General features: G+C 48.8%; 1 protein-coding gene across 5 annotated transcripts in view; it reads right to left on the minus strand.

Moving 5' to 3' along the window:
- Positions 1–18,030, minus strand: part of TP53BP2 (tumor protein p53 binding protein 2) — a 59,788-nt gene extending 41,758 nt beyond the window's left edge. For all 5 annotated transcript variants that reach the window (XM_058669222.1, XM_058669221.1, XM_058669219.1 and 2 more), the window contains exon 1: positions 17,712–18,030. In XM_058669222.1, coding sequence (XP_058525205.1) covers positions 17,712–17,738 — 27 coding nt within the window. In that variant the 5' untranslated portion in view covers positions 17,739–18,030. The remainder of the gene's footprint in view (positions 1–17,711) is intronic.
- Positions 18,031–18,243: the final 213 nt, after the last annotated feature.

Consider the following 18,243-nt stretch of genomic DNA (forward strand, 5'->3'; position numbering starts at 1 on the left):
AAACCCAGCGAGAAGGCAGGTGGCAAGAGAAGCTGCTGATGCAGTTTCTGGAAGCCATCCTCCTGGGGAAGAGAGCAGGGCAGAAGGAGATAAAGAACTGGGAAGGCAGGGGGCATACACAAGAGATGGCCAGTGTGAGGGCCCTCCTCTCGCACCTCTGCAGTCAGAGAACGTGCCTGTATGACCAAGCAAGCATGTCACCGGATGAGGGCACAGGCCAGCGTAGATCTCAAAGACCACACCACACAGACGGAAGGAAACAAGAGCAAAGGATTAGAGGAGATTAAGTTAGCCAGGCAAGCGGAAGCCAGGTACACAAGACTTTGTAGGCCAAAGGTCTTCAAACCTGGGCCCGGACCACAGGGTTGTTAAACACAGATGCTGGGCCGCACCTTGAGTTTCTGATTTATAGCTCTCGGGTGTTGACACAGAATTCTGCATTTCTACGCAGCTCCCAGGGGATGCTGATGAGCTGGCACAGAAACCACGTGTCAAGAAACACTTTCTAAGACTGCAGCAGGGAAGCTAGATCTTAATTCTGAGGCCACTGGAGGCAAATCATTAGACGCAGAAAACAGATTAGTGGTTGCCAGGGACTGCAGGGAACTGAAATAGGGAATGACTGCTAACAGCTACAGGATGACTTTCTGGAATGGTGATTAATTGTGGCAATACTAATGATGGCTGCTTATAATAAAAACCACTGAGTTCCACACTTCAGAATGGTAAATTTCACTATATGTGAATCATGTCTCAATTTTTGTTTCTCAAACAGAAGTCCCTGGAAGATTTTGCACAGAATGTGAAAATGATTTACACCACTTTTTAAAATCAACTCTGGCTACTACACGTACAGACTACAGGGACTCAGGGAAGGAAAACCAGTCAAGAGGTAGATGCAGGCCTAGCCCGCAATAAGACTGCAGCATGGACTGCAGAAAGCAGCCAAGGTGGCAAGAAAGGGCTAGGTTTGTTACATTTTGAAGGCAGATCTATGAGGACTTGCTTAAGGGTTGGATGTATGATGTGAAGGCAGAGATAATCGAGATGGATCTGGACCCACAGACTAACCAACTAAATCCAAAGTGCTACAATGTATAGAGAGGAGGAAGGTGGGGAAGGTTAATGAGTAGGACCCATAAAACAGGCATCTCAAAGTCAACTTTCAGACAACTCCATTCAACAGATCTCTACTCAACAGACATGTGAAGAGATGGACATTTGGTTGAACTGAAAGCTATGAGATCAGATTAGACCAGCTAAAGAGAAAAGTCCCTGTTGGCTAGTTGGACAACAACCCAAGACCCCACAGAGGCCATCAGCCAGCCAAAGGATCTGAGCAAGAGTCATCAACTAAAACCAGAAAACCAAGGGACTGAGGGCAGATCATGCCAAGCAGGGTTGCTGCGTCCACCAGCATGCACAAGAGCCAGGACAGGGTATGAATCATGCCCAGCTGAGCTCAACTGCAATTCCCACTAATGAGAGCTGAAACTATGGGTGGGCCATGCCAGACTGGGTCAAAGCACCTGCTAGCACACACAAGATCCAGGACTGGAAACAGGCCTGGTAGGGGAACTTGGGAGACTCTCTTGTTAGGCTGTAGCTTCCACTGGTGAGTACGAGAGCCAGAGCTAGGGGCAGGCCACACCAGACTGCAGCACCTGTTAGCCGGCATGTGGGCTGGGTCTACCATACCCACCAGCACGAGAAAGCCAGAATGGGTGTGGACCAACTGGGCTAGGAACTGGGTGTAAGTCTTATCAGACTGGACTGCACTGCCCCTTGTAGGCACAAGATCCAGGGTAGCAAGCCAGCCTGGTAGGGGAACTGTGGGCACTCTTTTGCTAGGCTGCAGTTCCTGTTGGTGAGCAAGAGATTCAGGGCTGAGGGCAGGCCAGATTGTTCAAGGCAGCAAGCAGCACCTGTCAGCATACGTGTGGGTCAGGTCTGAGTGTGGGTTGGTGTGGGTTGGACTGGACTGAGCTGAGCTGCAGCACCCACAGGTGTGCATGTGAGCCAGATAGAGATGGAGTACAGACTGGGTTAAGTTGCACACATGCCAGTATAACAAAAACCAGCGCTGGGGTTAGATTTGGTTACTGGGGGTTACTGGAGGTTACTGGGGTCTCCCAGACTAGACTAGGCCATGGTATCCGCTGATGTGCGTTAAGACCAGGCCTGTAGCAAGCTGAGCTGGACTAGGTCACAATACCCATCAGTTTGCATGAGATATAGGGCTGGGAGTGGGGTGGACTGGGCAGTTGCATCTACCAATATGTGTGTTGCTGGTGCAGGTGACAGACCAGGTCTGACCCTGTACTGACTGGCCACATAAGAGTCAGATCTGAGATCACCCCAGGCAAGGTTTCTTGGGAGACTGTCCAACTAGACCACTGGACTCAAACCTCAGACACAGGGAACATCACAATATATATGATCCGACCTTGGAGTGCCTGTTGGGATGGAGCCTCCTCAGTTGTTGATGATGTGCAGTGTGTCCAAATACACAAGGGGGACATGATGGCCAACATTATCTAGGCCAGCAGAGGACATCAAGTGTCAGCAGAGCGGGTTGGACAACCCTCCCCGTCAAGCTTTGCAGCATGTCCTTGGGTCTGTAGATATACTAAGGTGGACTTGGTCAGCCAACAGACCTTGGAAAGATTTTTCTCAGTCCTGGTGCAATGAAGTGGATCACATCTCAGAACCATCAAAACCACTTAAGTAGAGCCCGGCAGCGTGGCCTAGCAGCTATAAAGTCCTCGCCTTGAATGCCCCGGGATCCCACATGGGCACCAGTTCTAATCCTGGCAGCTCCACTTCCCATCCAACTCCCTGCTTGTGGCCTGGGAAAGCAGTCGAGGATGGCCCAAAGCCTTGGGACCCTGCACCTACGTGGGAGACCCGGAAGAGGTTCCTGGTTCCTGGCTTCAGATCAGCACAGCACCGGCCATTGTGCTCACTTGGGGAGTGAATCATCGGATGGAAGATCTTCCTCTCTGTCTCTCCTCCTCTCTGTATATCTGACTTTGTAATAAAAATAAATAAATCTTTTAAAAAAAAACCACTCAAGTAATATCCTGAGAACATTCTTCCTCATATCAAGATCTCTAAGGCATCATCAAGGGACTCTCCCCCATCCCTGAGTGCTGATACAGTTTGACAACAAGGGGAGGTCCCCTCCCCTTCTCCCATTGCAGACTCAGGAGAAAAAAAAATGGAAACATTTGTCCCACTAACCTTCCTCCATACCTGCACCCTCCCCACCTTAATCGGAGGCCCACATGGACATGAATCTCTCTCAAATATACAAACGATAACAAAAAATTGAAAAAAAAAAAAAACAGGAAGGGTGGCTTGAAGTTATGACTCCGTAACTAACATTTCTGTTGACACTGAGGGACAAGATTCTGCCTGTTCACAGCTCAGAGGAAGGAGCACTGGGCAACGACCACCCACTGGTGGCAAGACCACCTGGCTACACCAGCTGCAAATGGCTGCCTTCCCTCTGAGATATACATGATCAGACAAAATCAAGGCTCTGCATACACCATTTTGAAACACTTTTAAATTTATTTCATTAACTCTTAAAATTGTCAGAGCTACAGAGAGAGGAGGAGGAAAAAGAGGAAGAACAGAGATTTTCCTCTGCTACTTTGCTCCCCAAATGGCCACAACAGCCAGAGCTGGGCCAGACCAAAACCTGAAGCTTTTTCCCAGTCTCCCAAGTAGATACTAGAGCCTAAGGACTTGAAGCATCTACTGCTGCTTTCCGAAGCAGGTCAGTGGGCATCTGGGTAGGACTCTAACTAGCCCCCATATGGAATGCCAGACTAACAGGGGGAGGCTTAACATACTACGCCACAATGCAAGCCCCTTTATTAACTACTACAATGCCAGCAGCTAAACCAATATCAAAACATCACAGGAGCCTGGCACAGAAGCCTAGCAGCTAAAGTCCTCACCTCACATATGCCAGGATCTCATTTGGGCGCCGGTTCTAATCCCAGCAGCCCTACTTTCTAATCTAGCTCCCTTCTTGCAGCCTGGGAAACCAGTCGAGGATGGCCCAAAGCTTTGGGATCCTACATCCAAGTGGGAGACCCGAAAGAAGCTCCGGGTTTCTGGCTTCAGACCAGCACAGCTTCGGCCATTGCAGCCACTTGCAGAGTGAATCATTAGACAGAAGATCTTTCTCTCTCTCTCCTCCTCTCTGTATATCTAATTTTCCAATAAAAAAAAAAAATCTTAAAAAAAAAACCTATCACGACCCTTATCCACTAATATGTATCTTTACATATTTTGAATTTTAGTAAGTTACAATAACAAAAAATGAGTATCCCTTATTGGAAATGGTTAGACACAAAAATATTTCAGATTCGAGGGTTTTCCCCCCAGATTTTGGAATATTTGCACATATCTAACGTGATATCTTAGGGATGGGACCCAACTCTAAACACTGCATTAATCTATACACTTAGCCTAAACGTAACTTTACACACTGTTTTTAGTGTACCTATCACATTAAGTCAGAAGTCAGGTGTGAAATGTCCCACTTGTTACGTTGGTGTTCAAGAAGTTTCCGACATTAGAACATTTTGGATTTCAGATTTTCAGATTAGGAATGCTCAACAGTGGGGCAAGCCACTGCTTGGGATGCTGCTTTGAGTCTTGGGTGTTCCACTTCCAATCCAGTTCCCTGCTAATGTGTCTGAGAACACAACGGAAGATGGTCCAAGTACTTGGGCCCCTGCAATCCACACAGCAGACTCAGGTGAAATTCTAGGTTCCTGGCATCAAACTGGACCAGCTCCAGCTGCCACAGCCAATCGGAGAGTAAACTAGCAAATGGACAATATCTCTCTTCCTCTCTCTCTCATTCATTTGCTTTCTCTGCCTTTCAAACAAATAAATAAATCCTTTTTTAAAAAAAAAAATGCCTGGCAGTACTTAAAAGGGCCAATGTCTCACATGAACAAACAAAGTACCTGCTTATTTTGGGATACACTAAGAAATATTTTCTCTCCTTTTCAAGTATGCTAGAGCTTTATCTAGACTGGTTTCAAATTCTCAGTATACCCTTCAATACAACCCACCTTAGCCTACTTTGTTTTCAATATCTCATAAATTATACAGAAGTACAAGAACCAAACACACACACACAAACCTAATTCTCCTCCCAACTATTTTCTAAGTTTGATTTTGTCACACTTTGTCCTTTACCAAGCACGTGTTTTTCCCTGTGTACTGTGGCACAGCCTGTCACTGCCTGTATCCACTAGGCATCCTATCTTTCAGACCCATCCACGACGCCTTGAGTACAACCAATCCACCACTGCTAGCTCTTTCCTTTCCACCTCCCACTCTGCTGTGAAAGTGTAGAGAAGAGGGCCTGGCGGCATAGCCTAGCGGCTAAAGTCCTCGCCTTGAATGCCCCGGGATCCCATATGGGCACCGATTCTAAACTCGGCAGCTCCACTTCCCATCCAGCTCCCTGCTTGTGGCCTGGGAAAGCAGTTGAGGATGGCCCGAAGCCTTGGGACCCTGCGCCCGTGTGGGAGACCCGCAAGAGGTTCCAGGTTCCCGGCTTCGGATCTGCGTGCACCGGCTCGTTGCGGCTCACTTGGGGAGTGAATCATCGGATGGAAGATCTTCCTCTCTGTCTCTCCTCCTCTCTGTATATCTGGCTGTAATAAAATGAATAAATCTTAAAAAAAAAAAAAAACTGAGAGTATTCATTCCTTTGCCCAAACTGTATGTACTACACCCCTGCCTTGTGTGCAATGCTGTGTTAATTTTGTAAGCGCATGTGTGAACCAGCACAGCCCACATCCCCTGAGGGCTCACAGAACAGCGAGCTTCCTGGAGCAGACACAGCTGAGGCCCAGTCAGCTGACCCATGTCAAGCCTGACACAAGCACTCCACTGGGCCAACTCAATCAGGGATTTCACAGGCAGGACAGACGCACAGCAGTAGGAGAAAACCCAGCTTGCCATGGGCTGCCCTCCCAGGAATGATCAGGCCAAACCCCAACCCATAAGCCTCAGATGTACTGCAAATCTTGCAACATGAAAACTCATTTCACAGTCACATAGGGAGAACAAAGTCCAGGCGAGCAGAGCAGGTCAGGGGCAGGAGACACAGCAGGGGACAACGTGTTGAGAGCAAAAGGCAGGCAGCACATATGAAGGCCGAAGGAATCCTCACATACATTCCGAGCCAGATCTCCCCAGAATCTCAGAGGCTCAAGCCGACAGGGCAAACGGATGCTCCTGCACACAGTGCCAAGCGCACCACCACGCCCAGTGAGGTGGCTGCAACACAGACGGGCCTGATGCTCCAACTCTCTAATCATTCCTACCATGTGGCTAACCAGGCTGAACATGCTGGAATGGACATGTATCACTGGGACAAACTGGCTGCAATCCACTGGGCCAGACCATAGAGAAACTTAGTTCCTGGCTCAGGAGTTCACATTCTGTGCTCTAAATGAAGAGTTTGGGACAGGGAAGAGTCACGGTGTTGGTACAGAATGACCACTGAGGCAGCCATGATACATGAGTGAAGTCTCAGGAAACAGTGTCAGAAGGAAGGAATGAGTGCACTGCACTGGTCCAGGCAAGGGGTGTGTGAAGCAGGAGAGAGGGAGCTACGTCATCCGGACCAAACAGCTGGCAGAGGATGGAAGCAAGGGGGGTCAGGACAAACACCCAGGTCACCCGCTACAGAGAGCAGCAAGCCAGCCCACCAGAGAAAGAGCCGGTCTGCCTTTAAAATAAAACCTTCATTCAAAACAGTCCCACCCCCTTCAGGCAATCAATTTTTCAAACACTTGAGTTTCGCAAACCAGAAGCTTCAACTAGACCTCATGACACTGACACAGACAGCCCTAGAGCCCCAGCTCTGCCTCAGGGTTCCCTAGATCTGTGTGCTTGGTAATGCTGTCACAAAAATGGAGCTACACGGACAGAAAAACACAGGACCACCAGGGAACTTCACAACGGTCACATGGAAACTTGCAGGGCAGTGCAGACATGAAAACTGTTCTAACCCATTTATAAGATTATGGCTTCCTAAGAAACCTGAAACACCCAACTCGATTTTAGAGAACCAGAAGGCTTCCTCACAAGCCTAAATTTGTTTTACTTTTCATTTAAGAGGCAGAGAGAGGGATCTTCCAGCTGCTGGCTCCCTTTCCAATTGCCTCCCACAGCCAGGAGTGGGCCCAAGCCCTGGCTGTGGTGAGAGGCCCTGGTGTTCACTTGCAGGGCCCTTTGCAGCGCTGCAGAGGAACATTCCAAGCCACAGAACCCCGGCCCAGCTGACACCCACTCCCCACGTGCCAAACAGGACAGTTTCTATCAAGCAGGCAGTACCACGTTTGCTACTGAAAATTCTCACAGCAGCAACCACCTTCCCGAATGAGAGAGGCCTCTTCCAACTCTGCTCCCACCTCTTTCCTTGCTACTGAGTTCTGGCGCCAGTGGCCGGAGGCTTCTGCCAGGCCTCTCTGGCCCAGTCCCTGGAGATTCTGCACCTTGAAATGCTGCACCCACAGAAAGGCGTTTGGTCAGGTCTCTGGCCTCCAATCAAAAGCAGCCTTCCCTGTACCTTCCTCCTTGAAGTTTCAAGACTCATATTTTGTTTTTCGTTTTCTTTTTTTTTTTTACTTACATTCTGCCCCCTGCAAAGCACACACCCAAACTCCCCAGTAAGCACCAGGAAAGGTAAACTCCCTGAGAACAGAACAGTGCCTGAAGCCCCGCAGAGCTCATGAAGCATGCACGGAACAGATGCCCCTGACAGGCCGTCCACGAGCAGTCCCCAGGTCAAAGAAAACAAGAGCAGTGATCTGATGGGATCTCATTCAACATCTGCCACTAATTTACTTCCAACAAATTCCTCTGCCTGCTTGCAGTCACCGCCCACGACCCAGCCCAGATGCTGCACGTGCAGAGACACCGCCGCCCAATCCTGCCAAGCCTGCAGGTCACTGCTGCTTCCAGCCAGGCACGTGGTGGGCGTGAAGACAACAAACTGGCATCTCTGCACCAGTCGGGCCCCCTGACCTCCTGCCCTCCCAACCTGGCTACTGCACGGTGGGCCTTTTGTCCTACGTCTGCTTAAATACACCACCTCCAAGAAGACACTATCAACACTCCTCAGACGAGAGTTCATCACTACACTCCCCTTGCCCTGCAGATGCCTGGGACCTGCCATCTCCCCAGGAGTGTCAGAGATGGGAGAAATGCTCACTGACATGTGGCTTCTGTTCAGGGAGAGGTAAGTACCTCCATCCACATCACTGGAAACGTGACAAAACAATTGTCTACCAACCTCCTTGTCCAGCATTAGATTTCCATGGGAAAAATGTCCCTCTTTTTCTACTTCAGAAATAATTAGAGCTGACTCTGAAAAGCAGTGGTTGAAGCTGCCATGGTCAAAGAAGCCCAAAGCCGTGGCTTGCCAGGTCAAGTATACAAAAATATTCTAACCCAGGCAGTCGCTATTTTGAAAAGAGCATGTGTCTGCAGGAAAATGCACTTCAAACTCACTTCTGCCAGGAACCAGGAGTAAATCACTTACAACCTTGGGGCTTCCAATTCCCTGTTGAATGAAACTGGGAAGACCAAGTTCACCGTGTAACAAAGGCGGAGTAGTTGGGAGGCCCAACCACAATTGCTGGGCACATTGTGAGGCACACATGGGGACTCTCGGGGAAGGTGCCGTCACTGGACAGAGGAGGGTAGCTGGACAGCAGGGCCTCCAACCCCCTACTTTACATACTGTGGGAGGCCAGTAAATAGCCTTCACCTTTTTCAAATTACTGCCACTAGTAGTTAAAATTGCTATTCAAAAGGCCAGCATAGGCCCGGCACAGTGGTCCAGCGGCTAAAGACCTCACCTTGAATGCCCCGGGATCCCATATGGGCACTGGTTCTAATCCCGGCAGCTCCACTTCCCATCCAGCTCCCTGCTTGTGGCCTAGGAAAGCAGTACAGGATGGCCCAAAGCCTTGGGACCCTGCACCCATATGGGAGACCCGGAAGAAGTTCCTGGTTCCTGGCTTCGGATCGACACAGCACCAGCCATTGCACTCAGAGAGTGAACCATCAGATGGAAGATCTTCCTCTCTGTCTCTCCTCCTCTCTGTATATTGGACTTTCCAATAAAAAAACAAATAAACAAATCTTTAAAAAACAAAGGCCAGCATAATGGCACAGCAAGTTAAGCCACCACCAGCAAGCAATACAGCGCCAGTTCCTATCCAGGCTGCTCATTCCGATCTAACTTCCAGTTAATACGCCTGGGAAAGCAGTGTGAGATGGTCCACATGCTTAGGTCCCTTGAGCCAAGCTCCAACTGTTGTGGCCATCTGGGAAGTGAACCAGTAAATGGAAGATCTCTCTTGGGGCAGGCATTGTGGTATAGACATTACATAGCCATCTGCAACCCAGGCATCCCACACATATACCAGTTCAAGTCCCAGCTGATCCACTTTTGATCAGGCTCCCTACTAATGTGTAGAGGAAGGCTCTAGTGCTTTGGGCTTCTGCACTCAGGTGGGATACCAGGATGAAGCTCTTGCCTTCCGCCTGGCCCAGCCTAGTCCAGCCTACTCCTGCCTACTGCAGCCATTTGGAGAGTGAAATCAGCAAAGATCTCTCTTTCTCCCTGTCCTCCCTGGGTAACTCTTTCAAACAAACAACATAAACCTTTTTCAAAAATTGTTATTCTAGAATACGTTCTTCATGAGGGTTTACTATTTATGCCTGTGCCTTAAAGGGATTTCCGGTTGAAATGTTACCAATTGAAATGAAGCAGTACTAAGATATAAATGTAAATAACTGATGTATGCATTTCAAAAATAAAAAGTTCAGCAGCTACAGGCTAAAGATTTTCATTGAAACCTTAGTTCTATTATCATGTGAATATATCATCCATGTTTTAATAGCTTTTGTGTAGAAAAGGGCTAACAATGACCACAGTTGCTAAATCTGTAAAGCTACTTTGCCACTCATCAGTTAATACTGTTTAGAGTTTCAATTTCTTAGGTAAGACCAAAGTGTTAACACTTTGTGCTCCCAAAGGCTACGCTCGATGGGCCCCTATAAGACAGAATCTGCACACCTCCTCTCACTCCAATCCAATCCAAGTATGTACTTTGTTACATCATCTGTATTTTCTTTTCCCAATTACATCTGATAAAAGAAAATCCCCTGTCCATTACCTAACACATCGTCGAAAAAAAAAAAAAAAACTATTTAAATAATGCCTGGCTGGATTAAGTAGCATGAACTGAAAAAAGCCCTCTGGATTCCCAAGCCCTGAGGTTCCATTTTTTTTTTTATGCCTTCAGACACTGGCTAACACAGAAAGGCAGTAAGAGGTTTCCAACCCATGCTGACAAACCGCGCGTCTGGGACACAGCTTGCCTGCTGGAGCTGCAGGGACAAAGGCCAAGGAGCTTCCAGACGGCCGCAGCGCTCCAGGAACTTCAGAAAGACTCAGTGTGTCACACACTGTGGTAGATTACCCCAAGAAGATAAAGGTTTACAGTATTCCTTAAAAACTCCAGGGAAGGGGCCCGGCGGCGTGGCCTAGCGGCTAAAGTCCTCGCCTTGAATGCCCCGGGTCCCATACGGGCGCCAGTTCTAATCTCGGCAGCTCCACTTCCCATCCAGCTCCCTGCTTGTGGCCTGGGAAAGCAGTCGAGGACGGCCCAATGCATCGGGACACTGCACCCGCGTGGGAGACCCGCAAGAGGTTCCAGGTTCCCAGCTTCAGATCGGCGCGCATCGGCCCGCTGCGGCTCATTTGGGGAGTGAATCATCGGACGAAAGATCTTCCTCTCTGTCTCTCCTCCTCTGTGTATATCTGGCTGTAATAAAATGAATAAATCTTTAAAAAAAAAAAACTCCAGGGAAGACAGCCGTGTTTTGTTTTCACTGTCTGGGGGGGACGGGGGAGGGGAGGACGAAGAAAGGGAAAACAGTTCCCCTGGAAGCACTGCATAAAGTCCCTGCCAGGGAAAGCACACACTCCTCAATTTTAAAAATAAGCACACTCATGTATGTTTTTTTAAAAAACGTACATCCAGGGTCCGGCGTGGTAGCCTAGTGACTAAAGTCCTTGCCTTGCACGTGCCCAAGATCCCATATGGGTGACAGTTCTAATCCCGGCAGCCTGACCTCCCATCCAGCTCCCTGCTTGTGGCCTGGGAAAGCAGTCAAGGACGGCCCAAGGCCTTGGATCCTGCACCCACATGAGAGACCTGGAAGAGGCTCCAGGCTCCTGGCTTCGGATTGACACAGCACTGGCCATTGCACTCACTTAGAGAGTGAACCATCATATGGAAGATCTTCCTCTCTGTCTCTCCTCCTCTCTGTATATCTGTATATATTTTTTCCAATAAAAATAAAATAAATCTTTAATAAAAAAATTAAAAACATACATCTAATCTTTCGGAAACATAAATCTTCAAATGTCTTTCAGTTTTAATTAATGCAGACTAAGTCACAAGGCTACAAAATTATAGCACATGAAATGTGAAATGGTTTGCACATTTTTAAAAAATAGATTATTTGTTGAACAGCCTCTGGGAATTACAATTCTATAAAGACAGAAATCTAGCTTTAAGACCTTGATCTATACTTTTCTTGAAATAAAACCAGATCTAAGCTAACTTGCTACATTCTTTTTCAACAAAAAAAGAATTCTTTCAGAACACAGTATAGCCATATATATCCAATGTCCCACATTTGTAGCTTGAAAAACTGTAGTTTCAACATACAATTTCAGTGCCTGGCACCACGGCATACTAAGTTAACCTCTGCCTGAGACACCAGCATCCCGTATAGATGTCAGTTTGAGTCCCAACTGTCCCACTTCTGATCCAGCTCCCTGCTTATGACCTGGAAAAGCAAAAAGAGGATGGCTCAAGCACTCTGGGCCCCTGTACCCACAAGGGAGACCTGGAGGAACATCCTGGCTTCTGCCTTAGGACCAGCCTAGTTCTGACTGCCATGGCCATTTGGGGAGCAAACCAACAAATAAAAGATATTTCTCTGTGCCTCTTCTCTCTCCGTAACTCTGCTCTTAAAAAAAAAAAAAAAAAAAAAAAATCAGTCTGGGAAGTGCGAGCAAGCAAATCAGACTTTTAATCAGGCAAGTATTCAAAGTAGACGTGAGACTGCTGGTTTGTCCAGCTGAACAGACTACCCAGTCTCCATAAGAAATAAATTCTGCAGAATGGGTATCATAGCACAGTACGCTAAACCTCTGTCTATTGTGCCAGCATCCCCTATGACTGCCAGTTCGAGACCTGCTGCTCTACTTCCCATCCAGCTCCCTACGTACAGCCTGAGAAGGCAGCACAGAATGCTCAAGGCCTTGGACCCCTGAACCCATGGGGGAGACCCAGTAGAAGCTCCTGGCTTCTGACTGGCTCAGCTCCAGAAGTTGTGACCATTTGGGGAGTGAACAAGCAAATGAAGGGTCACTCTGTCTCTCCCTTTGTCTGTAACTCTGCCATTTCAATAAAAGTAAATAAATCTTTTAAAATAAGTAAATAAATATATATGGGCCTGGCATGATAGCCTCAGCTTGAACTCGCCAGGATCCCATATGGACACTGATTCTAATCCCAGCAGCCCCACTTGCCATCCAGCTCCCGGCTTGTGGCCTGGGAAAGCAGTCGAGGATGGCCCAAAGCCTTGGGACCCTGCACTCATTTGGGAGACCCAGAAGAGGCTCCTGGCTCCTGGCTTCAGATTGGCTCAGCTCCAGCATTGCGGCCGCTTGGGAAGTGAACCATCGGATGAAAGATCTTCTTCTTCTGTCTCTCCTCTTTGCATATCTGCCTTTCCAATAAAAATAAATAAAACTCTTTCCAATAAAAATAAATTAAAATATTTTTTAAAAATCTGCAGGCAGATGCAAACTACTAACAATGCTACAATATACAATCTTTTTGTCCTGCACTCCCCAAAACTGAGAACTCAAACAATCATATTTTATAACATTATGAAGTAGTTAGAAATAATTATGCCTTTACAACACTGGAAGATAAAATGCCATATTTTTTTTTAAATCAAGTCATGATTAGATCAGCTGAGCATTTAAATACACAATAATTTCCTTGGAACTGTTATTGGCATACAGGCTCCACGACGACATTTCGTTTGACTACACTGGTAACACAGCTGCCACCAGGTACGCACGGCTATTTAAACATGAATACAATTAGTAATCAATCATAATAAAACTAAGTCGTTTCTTCCACAATCCCATCTGAAGTGCAGCTGCCACACATGCTGACTGTCATATTGTACAGCCAGGAACCTCACAGCTAGACAAACCCCCAACCAGTGACATCACCAACCCCTCAGGGACCGAAGCAGACCCAAGCCCTCTGCACATCCATGTGGCCAGCAGGACACTGTACGCAACTGCTGTCCTTCTGTTACTGTACCATCTCCCTATCTCAAATAGCTCTCAAATGGTTGAGAAATGTTGCTTTGGCTCATTGCCTCTGCCAGATCCTGAGTGAGCAGGCCATTAAAAAGCCACCTTTTGGGCCCGGCTCGGTACCCTAGTGGCTAAAGTTCTCATCTGGCACACACCAGGATCCTATTTGGGCACCAGTTCTAATTGTAACTCTGCTTCCCATCCAGTTCCCTGCTTGTGACCTGGGAAAGTAGTGGAAGATGGCCCAAAGCCTTGGGACCCTGCACCCGTGTGGGAGACCCTGAAGAGGCTCCGGGCTCCTGGCTTTGGATCGGCTCAGCTCAGCTCCGGCCATTGTGGCCACTGGGGAGTGAATCATCAGACAGAAGATCTTCCTCTGTCTCTTTCCTCCTCCATATATCTGAGTTGCCAATGAAGATGAATCAGCTGGGCTCAGCAGCGTGGCCTAGTAGCTAAGGTCCTCGCCTTGATCCCATATGGCCGCTGGTTCTAATCCCGGCAGCTCCACTTCCTCTCTATCTCTCCTCCTCTCAGTATATCTGACTTTGTAATAAAAATAAAATAAATCTTTAAAAAAAAAAAAGAAGATGAATCAGCTGAGCTGATCCAAAGCCAGGAGCCTGGAGCTCTTCCAGGTTCTCCCACGTGGGTGCAGGATCGCAAGGCTTTGAGTTGACCTCGACTGCTTTCCCTTGCCACAAGCAGGGAGCTGGACAGGAAGCGGGACTGCCGTGATATGAACTGGCACCCTTATGGGATCCTGGTATGTCCAAGGACAGAACTTTAGCCACTAGGTCAACGCGCCGGGCTCAAATCTTTTTTAAAAAGTAAGGATGCAGATTTTTTTTTCTTCAGAAAAGCCACCCTTCAACAAGCAAATAAGCCTTTTCCACAGTGAACAAAAATCAGATGGTGTCAAGTATGAAAGACGAATTAGCCTCTCCTCGCCAAATTATAGAAATATGAGAGAAACAGAGATATTAACCATGGCAGATTTGCAGAAGAAAACGCAAGTCCCAATCCCTGCCCTGCCTGCAGGGCCCTATCATTACCTCTACTGCCATCCCCAGTGCCTGCCTATTTTTAGTTAGCCCGCTGAAGGCATCTTCCAATTCTGGCTTGGGATGCAATTATCACTTCACGTCCCACATTTTAAAAGCCACTTGATTTGTTACCAGTTGGTGAGAAAATGCAGGAACACATTTATTTGCACATTTTTTAATATTATGCAGTCTAAACAGAAAACTCCTATCTTCACAAGGCCTTTATCGTGGAGTGGTTTGTTACGCTTCCACCTGCAAAGCCAGCTTCCCAAATCGGCACTGAGTCAAGTCCCAGCTGCTCCACTTCCAGTCCAGTTCCCTGCTGATGTGCCTGGGAAAGCACAGGAGGTCCCAAGTCTTTAGGACCCTGTCACCCACCTGGGACCTGAAAGAAGATCCTGGCTCAGGACTTCAGCCCAGCCCGGACATTTGGATATGAACCAATGTATAGATCTCTCTAGCTCTTTTGAATAAAATAAATAAATCTTTAAAAATAAATAAATAGGGCCCGGCGGCGTGGCCTAGCAGCTAAAGTCCTCGCCTTGAAAGCCCCGGGATCCCATATGGGCGCCGGTTCTAGTCCCAGCAGCTCCACTTCCCATCCAGCTCCCTGCTTGTGGCCTGGGAAAGCAGTTGAGGACGGCCCAATGCATTGGGACCCTGCACCCGCGTGGGAGACCTGCAAGAGGTTCCAGGTTCCCGGCTTCGGATTGGCGCGCATTGGCCCGTTGCGGCTCACTTGGGGAGTGAATCATCGGACGGAAGATCTTCCTCTCTGTCTCTCCTCCTCTGTGTATATCTGGCTGTAATAAAATGAATAAATCTTTAAAAATAAATAAATAAATAAATAAAAGCAATGAAGGAATGCATTTAATGCCACAGAACTGTGTACCTTAAAAATGACTAACATGGGAGCCAGTGTCTTGACACAGTAAGCTAAGCCTCCACCTGTGGTGCCAGCATCCCATATGGGTACCAGTTCACGCCCCAGCTGCTCCATTTCCAATCCAACTCCTTGCTTATAGCCTAGGAAAGCAGCAGAGCATAGCTCAAATCCTGGGAAACAGCACCCACGCAGGAGACCCTAACGATTTTCCTGACTTTGGATCGGCTCAGCTCTAGCCATTGCAGTCATCTGAGGAGTGAACCAGTGGATAAAAGACTTCTGTCTCTCCTCCTCTCTCTATAAATCTACCTTTCAAATAAACAGAACTTCTTTTTAAAATAGCAAAAATGTTTAATGTTATGTCTATTTTACCACAATACTTTAAAATGCAATCAAGACAACTGTCTACACTCTGAGACTATCCACTTTTCATATTAAATATAATGCTATTCCTGACAAGTTTCCAAAATAATACAACATTTCACCTATGCTGGAATGAAAATCCAAACACTTTCAAGGTTAAAGATAAGTTAAAGTTAATTAAAAACTATTTTCAAATATTCCCCACCATTTCAGCATAAAGAAATGTAACATGATGCCACTAAAGATACATTATTTCTATCTGAAGTGCAGAACCTCCAATTGAACTTATACAGTGTTACAAATTGAGGAAACTTTTTTTTTTAACCTAAAACCTATCCCAAACTAGGCAATGTGCTCATTCCAGCCTTCAAAGCTATTCCAACCCTCAATACACCACGACTGTCATCACCCTCGTTTTACAGATCATGAAACGGAGACAATCCAGTTCATGCGAAACAACAAAAGCCAACAAGGTTCAATCCATCAGGGAAAGGGATGAGACACAGCAGGCCTATCACTGGGATACACAACTCTGGACTCCCACTGCAGCTTCTCCCCTTGGAAGCAAGAATAGTAACTCAGGCTCCTGCATCCAGCCTGGCCCAGTCCTGGCCATGGTGGGCATTTCAGAAGGGGAGAGGGGAACTTTCTCTGTGTCTCTCTGCATCTCAAATGAACAAACCAACCCCACCAGTCACTAAAGGAGGAGCTGAGCCAATGCTGAAGTGTTAGACTTTCGAGCTGGTGCAAGGCCACAGGGCACAGTCTGTGCTAAGGTGCTAGTCTGGTATGAGGAACACAGCAGAAGAACCACTGCACTCAACTGAATTTGGTGTCAAGAGCCACCTCATCCATAACTATATATACATAAATTCTGATCATCTGGAATGGAGCCCAAAAGAAGGAAAAACCTCACATCTTAAACCCCAAAGGATACCTTGATATAAAACTGATCTCTTTCAGGAAGAGGTCAGATTGCAACAACCAACACCTGTTTTCTTGTTTCTATTTTTCAAGAGGGGAAAAAAAAAAACCTCAACGTGTTAGGTATTTCACTATAAGGAAACGAACACCCATGGTGTAAAAATCTTAAGGAAACCTTTCCACCCATATCTAGGGTACATATCTTAACGTTGGATCACACCAGGCATTAAACTAAGATGGCAGAAGGCTTACCAACACTAACAAATTCCAGAATCCCAAGTGGTTCAGACCAGACCGAACCAGTGCCGGATCTGAGCCGCCTGAGGTCTAGCACGCCCAACCGTGACAGAAACATGGGAGTCAGGTAGGAGACCGCCCATCACACACTCCCTCTGCGTGACTATCAACTATCAACAAACAGGCTCTATCCCGACCCGACTCCGCAGGTGCCACAGCAGTCCTCCCTGTGAGCACACGGAGTCATGCCACACACGCTCGGGGATGCCTGCCAGGCTCTGCTCCCGCTTGGGACGGAGCGGGCCCTCAGGGAGCCCGCGGAGGCGCCAACGCCTGCGAGGCCCCCCGAAGCCCGCGCCACTCCTCCCCGGCGACGCGGAGAGCCGGGGGCCTGGCACCTGAAACTAAGCACACGCTCCAGAGAAAGCACGTCAACTCGGCGGCTACGGGACAGTTCAAGATCGAAATTCAGTAAAGAACCTTGACGAGCAGGTGTGTTGCATTCTAGTAAAAAGTTGTTTTTAAAACGGGAGGGGGGAGAGAGGAGCAAAGAGCAAGGTTCAAGGGTCCCCTAGTCTTGACTTTTAAGAACCAGGTTAAAAAAAAAAAAAAAAAAAGTAAAAGTTTTGAGTGGCTTTCCCCTTCCCCACCCCCACAACCGGCTGCTCCATTAACTCCGGGGCGGCGGGGAGCCCAGCTCGCCGGTCCCGCGGCCCCCTGGGAGGCAGCCGGGCCGCTTTCCCGACACCCCCCGCCCTCCCCACAGCCCCGCGCGGCCGCTTACCGGCATCATCTTGGCCCCGTAGCGCATGGACGCGGGCGGCACAGACCGCGCGGCGGCCGAGCTCCAGCGAGCGCCCGGCTGCCGGGCTGCGGGGGAGGGGAGCGGAGAGCCCGGCGGGGCGGCCGGGAGGCGGCGGACCTGTTGCGAAGCAGCCGGGAGGCTCGGCAGGGCCGTCCCCGCGGGCTGGGGCGCCAGCGAGCCCCGGGCGCACCCCACTCGGCGGCAGGCTCCCCCACCGCACCCCGTCGGACGCGGCTTTGTCTCCTCGGCGAGGCGCTGGCGACGGGCCGGACGCCCTCCTCCGCTCCGAAACCAACTAATCCCGGGCCGGGCCCCGCCGAGCCCGCGCCGGCTCCGCCCCCGCCCGGCCCCGCCTGCCCGTCCGCCCGCCCGGCGCCCGCGGGGAGGCGGCCTCGGGCCCCGGAGCGGCGCGCGCTTGCGCGGACACGGCTGCAGAGTGGGCAGCGGGGCTCGCGGCCTCTCCCGCCCTTGGTGCGGGGCTCCCAGTGCGGCCCCGGGCGCGCGCGCATCC

Source organism: Ochotona princeps, chromosome 10 (genome assembly GCF_030435755.1).
Source record: "Ochotona princeps isolate mOchPri1 chromosome 10, mOchPri1.hap1, whole genome shotgun sequence".
NCBI lineage: Eukaryota > Metazoa > Chordata > Mammalia > Lagomorpha > Ochotonidae > Ochotona > Ochotona princeps.